This window comes from Peromyscus californicus, unplaced genomic scaffold (genome assembly GCF_007827085.1).
Source record: "Peromyscus californicus insignis strain IS unplaced genomic scaffold, ASM782708v3 Scaffold_6__1_contigs__length_162567912, whole genome shotgun sequence".
Classification (NCBI taxonomy): Eukaryota; Metazoa; Chordata; class Mammalia; order Rodentia; family Cricetidae; genus Peromyscus; species Peromyscus californicus.
The window spans coordinates 138,815,026-138,826,262 of record NW_026294584.1 but is presented as its reverse complement, the minus strand read 5'-3'; the positions used below and the strand labels follow the sequence as shown (position 1 = coordinate 138,826,262).

The following is an 11,237-nucleotide window of genomic DNA, read 5'->3' as shown; positions in this document are numbered from 1 at the left end:
TCTTCTGCCTAAATCTCCCAAGTGCTGGGGTTACAGTTATGTGCCCCTAAGCCCTGCCTCATGCCAGCTGAATCTGGCTGTGTCAGCCCTTTTTTTTCTTGCCCCCAAACAGACGACAGTGACATTCAGGCTCTAGCCTGACTCGGCTCAGCTATTTCCAATGACTTTGGCAGTTTTAACTCGTCAATTTCCCCAACAGCTTAGGGTAGAAGGGAGGGACTCCAGAGGGCTGGCCCACGTCTGGCGTGTAGAGGAGCCTCAATACCAGGCTTCCTGTTTCTTCACTTACGAACATCTGTGAAGACATAGCAAAACTCTCTCCCTCACTAGGAACCTGTCTGCAGAGCCTCGAACCCTCACACAGACACACCTGTGCAAGAAGCAGCGTGAAGACGAGCTGGCCAGAGGTAAGGGGCGCGCTTGGCTTCATTCCTTCAAGGAACTGGAAGGGGCAGCAAGCATGGCGGCAGATGCGCCGGAATGTTCTGGATGCGGCTCTCTGTTCCTAGCTGTGGCCCAGTTCTCACGCGTTTCTCTCAGGATAGGTCATGAAACAGTGATCTCCTACTGGAACCATGAGCTTCAAAAGGTTAAGCAGCAAGCCATACTCATCTTCGCCGGCCCACCCTGGCACAGTACCGTGCCCAGAGCAGCAGGTGCTCAGCTGAAGTACCCTGACTAGAATGCAAGCTCAGGGAGGCAATGGCTGAGAGACAGCAGAAGACTGCAGGGCCAGGGGCCGTGGTGGAGAGGCGAAGCCAGGAAGAAAGAAAAGGCAGGGACAGTTACGGAGAGGAGGGATGATTAGAGAGAATGGACAGGTGTTGAATATGGAGGAGACATCAGGAATGAACAGAGAAAGAGGAGTCCACCAAAGTGGACTCCATGTAGCTTTTCTAAAATCGCCACTAAAGACCTTCACCAAGCATCACAGAGTCAAGAACAGTTTAAACCACATGCTTTCCGTAGATCTTGTGTGTGTGTGTGTGTGAGAGAGAGAGAGAGTGCTAACTCCTGTCTTTTCCTGTGAAGTTTTAGGAGTTTGGCTTGTACTTTGTTTTTGAGGTCTCACTACGTATGTTACCTGGACTGGCCTAGGCTCAGGCTGGGCTCTGGGGACACTTTTGCCTCAGCCTCCCCAGCCACTGGGACCAAGGCACATGCCATTATACCTGGATTGATATTCAGAATTTTTGAAAGGAACCCTGTTTCAGTTAGTGTGAGTTAGGAAACGGGGCAGTGAGAGTCTCAGAAAGTATCAAAACTGGACTCTTACCTCTGGAGAGCTCTAAGTGGGTACTTTTTGTGGTAGACATGTGGTCAGAACAGTTGATCCTAAGAGAGTTGGTCTTGGCTACAGACCCTGGTGTTCTTGGTGGGCAGTGGGCATGAAGCAGGACTCTATTTCTCAAGATGGAGTGAGTTATCCAACTCTAGCCCCCTGCCTCCACACCCTCAGTCAGACCCTTCACATCTCTTAGCACCACATGGTCGGGAAGTCATGCTGAGCCCCCAATGTCCTTCAGTTCATAGACTTGTTCCTGGAGAGGGGTCCCCTGAAGTTCAGTCTGATCCTTCAAAATAGAAGGTTCTTTGATAATTCAAAGACTCTGCTGAACAGAGTTGTAGGACTTTCCAAATGTCCTGATTGCAGGGCACAGAGTTGTTGTTTTTTTTTGGGGGGGGGGCAAGCAAGGCAGGGAGAAGACCCTGATGAGGGAGACCACTGCTACTTCTTGTTCTGATTTCTGGTGCTGTCTTGGATCTGTGGGTTGATACAAAATGGCCGCCCTGCAGGGCTGAGGGAAGGGCCCCTGAGGAGTCAGTCAGATACGCAGGGACCACTGTCCCCTTTCAACCCCGGACACTCACTGTAGAGGCCTGCCTCGAAATACACATTCTCCCCCAACCATCACCCAGTTCTAGGCAGAGACTCGAAGTGGCCTTGGGTCTTGCTCCTGGCCACAGTGGCTGGAGTTGGGTGGCCAGGTGTGGCACGTTTTCGACGCTCAGTGAGTGTTCGCTGGACTGAATAACTTGGATGGAGATGGGAAATGAGATCAATGTGGGGAAGATGGACACGGGTGGGCATCTGTAGGGTCAATGTTGAGTGCTGTTTCCAGCTCTGTCTAGACCTTTCAGAGACTAGGGCAGGAGGGGGTACAGAACCCCCACCCACCCCCACCCACCCCACCCACCCTCCAGCTTGCGGGCATCTGAGGCGGAGGAGAGGTTGGCAGAGGTTGCAGCCGCTGAACCACAAGGGTCGCTTGGAGGGTCACATCTCTAGGAAGTTTATACAAAGCCAGCCAGAGTTGAAGGGTGTGTGGTGGGGGGCACATCCCATGGCTGGGCTAGAGCGGGCTGACTGGGGGCTGAGGGGGGAAGATAAAAGTGCCTGTGGGACCACAGACTGTCGCTGTGGTGGGGCTGTGCCGGCACTGAGGCCTCCTCTCCCATCTCTGGGGGCCCTGTGAGGGTGGCAGGAACCTCAAGCACCCTGAAAGGTGTGTGGTATGTATTGCCATTTTGATACCGTCCCTTGTGTGCTCCCTCTCTGTCTCTTCTGTGTTCCCGGCATGCATCTTGCCTCTCCGAATCCCTTCATTTCTATGCCTCTCCTCTATCATTTCTGACAGGCCCTGTGCTCTTTGTGTGTTGGTGGAGCCTGTGAAGGGTGAAGGGTGGCTGTTGCTTTAATGGCCTTTCGAAGCCCCGTTCTCCTTCCCTTGAGACCTCTGAGTTTTGTTTTGTTTCTAGAAAAGCTGTCTACTGTTCTCTGTCCACTGTGTCTCTCCACTCGGCAGCCAGTTCCTTTCACATCCACCCCTTGGGTCCAGCCCATCCTCTGCAGCTTCGCCTCAGATCAAAGCCTGTGAAAGACCTGCTGGTCTGCAGGAAGCCAGGCTGCTTGTTTACAGCGTAGAAAGAACTAGATCTTAGTGGTATCTAGAGAGGGGAAAGAGGAGAAAAAAAAGAGACAGGGGAGCCCCAAGGAGAACAGCAGTGGCTGCAGCCCAGAGGGAGACACCCCAGGAGCTGAGGACTGAAGCATGCGCCTGGAAAAGAGAGATTCAGAAATGCAGATGTGAGCCGAGCGGGGGAGGGGACATTGCAGTCAGTCAGTCCCTGGAGCTTCTTCCAGGGGTGATGTACACAGGATGCTGTGAGGTAGAGCACCTCTGGGGAGGCTGAGGATGTGGGAATCAAAGGCCGGGTCTCTGGGGTGGCAGCGGAAGCGCAAGGCACCAAAGTCGGCTGTGGCTGGAAACCCACAGCCTCCTCCACTAAAGCCAAAGCCTGGGGTGCACTGGGGTGACGCCGGAGCTGGGGACAGAGATAGCTCTCCGCAGAGTCTGGGAGTGAGGGGGAGAAAGTGGCTACCATCTGGGGAAGAGCCAGGGACGCCCTCATTCCTCAAGCATCTTTACCAGGGCAAGGGAATTCGGATCCCTAGAGGGAGAGAGACTTTCTCTGTTAACTTCTACTCCAAGGACACATCTGCTCAAAAAGATTCTCCATCTGGGCTGGGGGTGGGGGGCAGTAGGAAACCCTTTCGGGGCTAGGCTGCCGCTACGGCTCTTGACGCCACACCCTTCCCTTAAATGCTCTGCAGGCCCCACCCCGAGCTAACTGAGCCAACTCGTAAGGACCCCTCATGACTGTAGTGACGAGTTTCATGCCCACCTTTCCAAGACACATCTTTTGACAACTTCTCTTTCTAGCTTCCTGTTTTAAACAAAATTTATTCTCATTCTCTCTCTCTCTCTCTCTCTCTCTCTCTCTCTCTCTCTCTCTCTGTGTGTGTGTGTGTGTGTGTATCTATCGTCTATCTGTCTATCCATCTGAAGCATCTATTGTGTTTTAGGTAGGTTCTGGAAAATTCCTTTCAGCCCGTGGAGGAAGTGGACAGGGCTATTTCTTAGCTTCCTCCAAACGCCTCTAGCATCTCCTCTGAGTGCTACATCCCTGTCAAGAATTATGTATTTGGGGGGCTGGAGCAAAAGCTCAGTGGTTAAGAGCTCTGGCTGCTCTTCCAGAGGACCCGGGTTCAATTCCCAGCACCCACATGACAGCTCACAGCTGTCTGTAACTCCAGTTCCAGGGGATCTGATTACCACATACAGACATACATACAGGCAAAACACCAATGTATATAAAGTAAAAATAAATAAATAATTTTAAAAAATTGTGTAGTTGGGGTTGCTCTGGTCCAGGGGGTAAACGTACAAGCGTCATGACCTGAGCTCAATCCCCAGCACCTATGGGAAGGTGGAAGGAGAGAGTTGGCATCCTCTGACATTCTCTCTTCCTCCTCCCTCTCTCTCATAACACAACAATAATTAAAAAAATTATGTATTAGAGCCCAGTAGGAAACCTCCCTCAGATGGTTCAAGGGACTGTGTAGAAAAGGAGTTATTACAGAGTCAGGGACAGGGCTAAGACCAACCAGGCAAGAATGGTGTTTCTGGAAGCAGGAAGAGCCCAAATTGTGGATAAGGACGGACAGACAGCAGTCACAATGGGACAGGGCGGAGGGAGGGTGGACACACATAGCCATTGGTGGTGATGGGACAGGGCGGAGGCAGGGTGGACACACACAGCCATTGGTGGTGATGGACAGGGCCGAGGCAGGGTGGACACACACAGCCATTGGTGGTGATGGGACAGGGCGGAGGCAGGGTGGACACACACAGCCATTGGTGGTGAACACCCAGAGCATGGAGAGAGAGTAGGGAAACACAAGAGTGTCTCTTGCTGGGACACTCCCATCTCCTTTGGCATTTCCCATTGGCACCCCCAGTGGTCCCTAGAGGGCCAGGAAGCCTAAAGGACACGGTCAATAGCAGCCAGCCCCTTCTGTGGAGTTTGGGCACAGACAATGGAAAATAATAAGCTGTATGGATGAGGACGACTTGGTTCCATCCGGACCAGGGCTGGGTGTGAATATACACTTGTGACTGGCCTTCCTTCTCTTCCCTCCTCCTCAGGCCCCCCCCCCCCAACTCCCTTCCTTCCTTGTGGCTACACTTCTGTAGTACTGAGGATGGAACCCAGGGCCTGCTGAGCAAACCCCGTACCACTGAGCTACATCCCCAGCCTTCAATGACCCATTTAAGAAGCAGAATTAATGTACTGCATGCAGTGAGACGCATCATCGAGTTACTTTTCTCCGTCCATCCTACTTGGCTTAAGCTAAGCAGGCACATTGTCCAGTCTCTGAGCTCCCGCCGGTGCCAGCCTTGTGATGGCTTGAGGCAGCCCGGACTGTTCGGGCTGTCGGGGAAGGGATTACAGGAATCGTTCTGTCTTGAGGAGGAAAATGGGGCATGGCCAGGAGAGCGACAACAGAGAGCTGAGCCAGTTCAGAGAGGGCAGATTGCTGAGGAGTGACATGGCGGCGGCGAGGGTTTACCCAGGGGAAGGAATCATCGGGCTTGGGAGAAAGGATGGTAAAAAAAAGTCTTCATGAATATCTTGTGTTACCAGCTCTGGACCAGATCCCTGGGGAGTTTCACCCAAACAATCACTTCCCTGAGGCCCACTTACAGCCTGGGCCCCGGGGTTGCAGTGTGTGTGTGTGTGTGTGTGTGTGTGTGTGTGTGTGTGTGTGTGTGTGTGTGTGAGAGAGAGAGAGAGAGAGAGAGAGAGAGAGAGAGAGAGAGAGAGGTCAACAGTGGCTCCAGGCACCTCCAGAACCGAGTCTCAACTCTCCTCGCTAGCCTGTTATTTACTGTCAGGCCCCAATACCCTCCTCTCCCAGCTCCCCTCCCCGCACCTGCTCTCCCAAGCTCTTTGTTCTCAGCACATCCAGCACACCCCCACACCTCAGTGCTGAGGGACCCAGAATGCTCCTCCCCTTTCTCCTCCCCCTAAGTCATGTTTCGGGACTTGAGCATGTCTGGGTCTTCGAGAGGTTTGTGAAAATGCAAATGACTCACCCCATCCCCCACTTCGGATCCCCAGGTCTGGGGTGGGCCCATGGATCTGTTTCTTACAAACTCAGTTTCTCAGATATTTCCTGGATATGTTGCAGCAAAGAATCACTCTTCCGGCACTTGGGAGGCAGAGGCAGGCAAATCTCTGTGGGTTCGAGGCCAGCCCGGTCTACATAGTGAGTTCCAGGCCAGCTATGGCTCGGCTGGTAGTGAGAATTACTCTTCTACTGTAATGCTGTCCCCTCCTCGGAGCCCACGCCGGTCTGCTGCCCTCCTTCCCTCCACAGCCTCAACTGTCGACTTCATCCACAGGCGAAAGTCCTTGTCTTCCTCGTGACCCAGACTTGATGCTGAGCAGGAAGCGAACCTTCTGGGGCTTTGTTTTGTTTGTCTCTCAGCCCTCACACTGTATGACTCTAAGTCCTGAGTTTTTCATCTGAAGCCAGGCAAGGTGGTGGTACATGCCTATAATCCCAGAATTTGGGAGGTCCGGGGCAGGAGGATCAGGAGCTCCAGGTTGTCTTCAACAAAAACAAACAAACAAACAAAAAGAAAAGAAAAGAAAAGAAAAGAAAAGAAAAGAAAAAGAGAGCGGGAGGGAGAGGGGAGGGGAGAGAGAAAGAGAGACAGACAGACAGACACACACCCTGTCCCCCAGCTCTCTCGCACCTTCCAGCTGTCTTAGAGAGATTGTGTCCCCTCACTAGAATCACAGCTTTGCCTTCTCAGGTTCAGCCTTTATCCTGCAGCTGGAGGAATCCGTTTTGCAACCAGAATCACCTTCTCTACCTAAAACTGTCTGCTGGTTCTCAGGCTTCCAAGGTCAAGTCCCAGGGTTTTAGCCTGCACTCCAGGACCTTCAGATACTGTTCTGGCCCCTTGTCTCAGTCCCCATCACTTGGGCATCTTCTTAAATCATTTTCTGTTTCCATCCACAAGGAAGTTATTGGCCAGGGCACAATATTGAAAAACATCTGAAAAAAATTTTGACAGGGTCTCACATAGCCCAGACTGGCCTCTGTCTGTATAGCTGAGGATGACCTTGAACTCCTGATTTCTTGCCTCTCTCTGCCTCCTGTGCTGGCATTATTGGTATGTACCACCACAGCTGGTACCACTAACTCACCTGATGTTCCCGAACCCAGGGTCTCACATATGCCAGGCAGGCACTTACTAGCTGAGCTGCGTTCCCCATTTTTAAATTTTTTGAGATTTTTTTATTAAAACATTGCCACCGTCGCCACAGGGGCTCAGTGGTAGAGCACTTGACTAATGTGTGTGGCCCTGAGTCCCATCCCAACATGAGTAAACCGGGCTGGCGAAATGGCTTAGTGGGCAAAGGTGCCTGTCACTAGGCCTGTCGTCTGTCTAGACCCCTAAGGAACTCACACAGGTTGTCTTCTGACTGCCACGCAAGTGTTACATACACAATAGATAAATAAATAAGCAAACAAAGTAAAAAAATTAAGTTAATAACAGCTACCCCTGCTCACTTCAGTAAGTAATGTGTTTTGTTTTCGGTTTGATGCTTTTCTCTTAGACAATCTTGTCCATGTGTACAACGCGTTCTGGTCACTCACCCTCCCCACCTTACCTTTCGCCCACCCCTGTCAACTACTCTCCTCTTCCCAACAAGTCCCCTTCTCGTGTCTTTTTGGTTATGTTGTTTCTTGACCCACCCAGTTTAACTAGGGTAGCCCCAGAGCACGGGTCTGGAGCTATCTGATGCATGGGCAAGCTACCAGTGTCCACACCACTGAGGACCATGACTGATCCTCTTCCAGCTGTCTGCTACCCGTAGTTCCTCAGGGAGAGGCAGGGCTGTGGCCTCATGAGCTCCTGTGCATCCGTGACCGGGCCCAGTCCTGCACAGATGGAGCATGTTTAAAGTTGACGGGGCCCCGCCTGTCAGTGGCACTCAGTCTTGGAGTAGCTCTGTTTTTGGCAAGCAGGCAGGATATGCAACAAAACCCAAAGTGCTGAGGATCCAGGTCAGTAATGGAGCTCTTGCCCAGCAGGTGCAAGGGGCGGGGTACAACCCTCGTACCACAAAGGGAGAAAAGAAGCCAATGAGGCAGCCTGGGTACAAGGTCCATCTGTAAACATGCTAAATATTTGAAAATTACAGTTTTCAGGACTGAGAGAGCAGCTCAGTAACAGCACACTTACCTGGCATGTGGAAATCTTTAGGTTCTAGGCCCACCACAGGGGAAAAATAAAACAAAACAATTTTTACAATATCAGTAAAGGTGATCCGGTTTATAGGTGAAATAAAGGTATCTGAAAATGGTTTACCAAAGTTTCTGAACCTGGACCTAAATATATATATATGTACGTGTGTGTGTGTGTGTGTATGTACATGTACGTGCATGCCTATATTATTTTATTTATATGAAATGAAATTGTCAGTCTATGCTTATACTTTAAATGTTTTATGTGTATGGATGTTTTGTTTCTATGTGTGGCTATGCACCATGTGTATATCTGGTGCTATGGGACTGAGTTCCAGACAGGCCACCAGTGAGTGCTGGGAACTGGACCCAGGTCCTCTAAAAGAGCCGCCAGTGTTCTTAATGGCTGAGCCACTGCTCCAGCCAATCTTTATAATTTTAAAACCCAAGTCTAACCAGGACAGAAATCTAAACTAAAAAGAGATGTTTCTCTATCAGAATCTAATAGCTTCTTTTATGAACTACTTGTCCAAAGCTCTAAATAATTATCAAAGCAACAAAACCCACTCATAATATTGTCTCTCATAACAAGATTTATGTGTGAGCAAGTATGTATGTTTGAGTTAGCATGTTGGGGGTGGGTATGGGTATCCATGCCAGCTTGCTCCAGGGATCCTCTGTCCCTGACTCCCAGTTACTGGGATTATAAGTGCCTTCCTGGCTTTTAAGTGAGGTCTGGGTTCCAAACTCCAGACCTCACATTTGCATGGTAAACATCTTACCAACTGACCAGTTCAAAACTAGGTGTTTCTTAAGCAAAGAGATCAGAAATAATTACTTTTTAATTTTGTTTTGAGGCAGGGTTTCTCGGTATAGCTCTGGATGTCCTGGAACTTGCTCTGTAGACCAGGCTAGCCTTGAACTCAGAGATCCACCTGTCTCTGCCTCCTGAGTGCTGGAATTAAAGATGTGCACTACCACCAGGCTGTAATTACTTTTATTAAAAGACTAGTAGGTTCTCCACCTTTGAGACAGGGTCTCATATAACCCAGGTTAGCCTTGAACTTGCTATATAGCTCAGGCTGGCCTTGAATTCTCTCTCTCTCTTTACTAAAAAAAATGTATTTTATGTGTATGGGTGTTTGCATGTATGTATGTGCACCACCTGGGTGCCTGGAGCCTGCTGGGTTCAGAAGAGGGCATTGTATCCCCGAGGTCTGAAGTTACAGATGGAACTGCCATGTGGGTGCTAGGAATCAAACCTGGGTCCTCCATAGGAGCAACACATGATCTCCATTGCTGAGTCAACTCTCCAGCCCCTTTAGTTTTACTTTTAAGATATGGTCTCACTATGTAGTCCTTGCTGGCTTTGGACTCATGGTCCTCCTGCCTCAGCCTCCTGATTACACATGTGTACTAAGATTACACATGTGTACCTCTGTGCCAGGGTAGGAGACTGTAACTCTTCATGGAAGTGCTTGAAACTGTAGTTTGTGTTTGACACCCACGCATATACTTTCTTCTGTGTCTGTGTTATATGCTGCTATTGCTTAGGATGTTAAAATTGCTATTATGCTACCAACATCACACAGTCTTAATTTGGCACGGACTTTTGTGGTACATTACTGCAGCGTGCCTGCGTAGCATATACAGATAAGGTTCTCAGGGTTGGTTATAAAGGTCCTGAGGGGGGAGAGAGAGAAAGCTCTTGTGTGCTCCAGGCCCAAGGAAAGCCTAAGAGTAATGGTTTCTATTTTCCTCCGCCCCTGCCATTTTCCCAGACTCAGATCCCCAGCAATTCAGCCTGTCCATCTCAGCAAGGCCACGATGAACCGAGGAATCTCTTTTAGGCACTTGTTCCTGGCGCTGCAGCTGGGTAAGTTCTCAGACTGGAGGACCAGCAGCAGATGGTGCGGGAGGTGGGCGGATGGGAGACGCTCAGAGGGAGGCCGCGGTAACATTGAAGCCTGACCTTCTTTTCTACCCAGTACAACTCCCGGCTGTCACTCACGGGAAGACAGTGGTGTTGGGCAAAGAAGGGGCTTCGGTGGAACTGCCCTGCGAAGGTTCCCAGAAGAGCCGTCTGTTCTTCTGGAAGCTCCCTGACCAGACGAGGATTCTGGGACATCAGAATAATTTTTTGACTAAAGGTGGGGTTCCCTGTCCCCCAACCCGGGGAGGAAAACATTGAGTTGAATGAGCTTGTTGTTGGAAATCTGTTCCTAGGAAGTCCAGTGTTCCATGGTGGCTAGGGTTGACAAAATCTCAGTGGTTCTCTATTCTGGGATTTCCTTTCTCCAGCTGTTGATGGCAAATGGCTTCTGGTAGAATCTTAATTTTGTTCTTTTAATATCCATGACTTCAATGGACAGTGGAAAATCATCATATAAAGTATATGATTTTAAAAATATTATTACTATAGGCCATGAAGATGATATGATACTTGGTTTAATCCCATCAAAAGCAACAGCTAGTGAGTGGTATGGAGTGTCTAGAACATCTAAGGGCCTAGATTTGATTTCCCAGCAAAAACAAAGAAAAAAAAAAGTCAAGAGGTGGTGGTGTACACCTTTAATCCCAGCACTCGGGGGGCAGAGACAGGTGGATCTCTGAGTTCAAGGCCAGCCTAGGATACAGAATGAGTTCCAGGACAGCCAGGACTACACAGAGGAACCCAGTCTCAGAAAATCAAAACAAACAAACAACCCCACAAAAGCAAAAACAAAAATTCATGTTCTGTGATCCTAGCATTAGGAGACTAAGGCAAGAAGGTGATAAGTTCTGGGGTCATATGCCAAGACTGTCTCAAAAACAAATAAAATACATTTATTTCATCTTAAAAGTGAACATACTGTGAGTGAGTTCCAGGACAGCCAGGGCTACACAGAGAAACCCTGCCCTGAACAACAAACAAACAGCACGCCCGAGTACATTCTAAGATGCTGTATAAAGTAGATGCATTTGGCTAAACCACGAGCAATGTCTGAAGGGCTGAAGTTTGGGGAAGAGCTGCAGTCCACTTACAGTCTTCTTGGTAGGCAGCTGAGGCCCTGCCCCAAGCTTTCGTGCCCACTTAGGGGCAGAGCTGGGACTGGAGTGCTGGCCCAGGGCCTCCTCTAGAAAGCTG

The 11,237-nt window shown here is 49.9% G+C and overlaps 1 protein-coding gene across 1 annotated transcript in view; it reads left to right on the top strand.

Moving 5' to 3' along the window:
* Positions 1–309: 309 nt before the first annotated feature.
* Positions 310–11,237, top strand: part of Cd4 (CD4 molecule) — a 29,066-nt gene continuing 18,138 nt past the window's right edge. Inside the window, exons 1-3 of the mRNA XM_052719747.1 lie at positions 310–407; positions 9,892–9,986; positions 10,099–10,260. Coding sequence (XP_052575707.1) covers positions 9,938–9,986; positions 10,099–10,260 — 211 coding nt within the window. The 5' untranslated portion in view covers positions 310–407; positions 9,892–9,937. The remainder of the gene's footprint in view (positions 408–9,891; positions 9,987–10,098; positions 10,261–11,237) is intronic.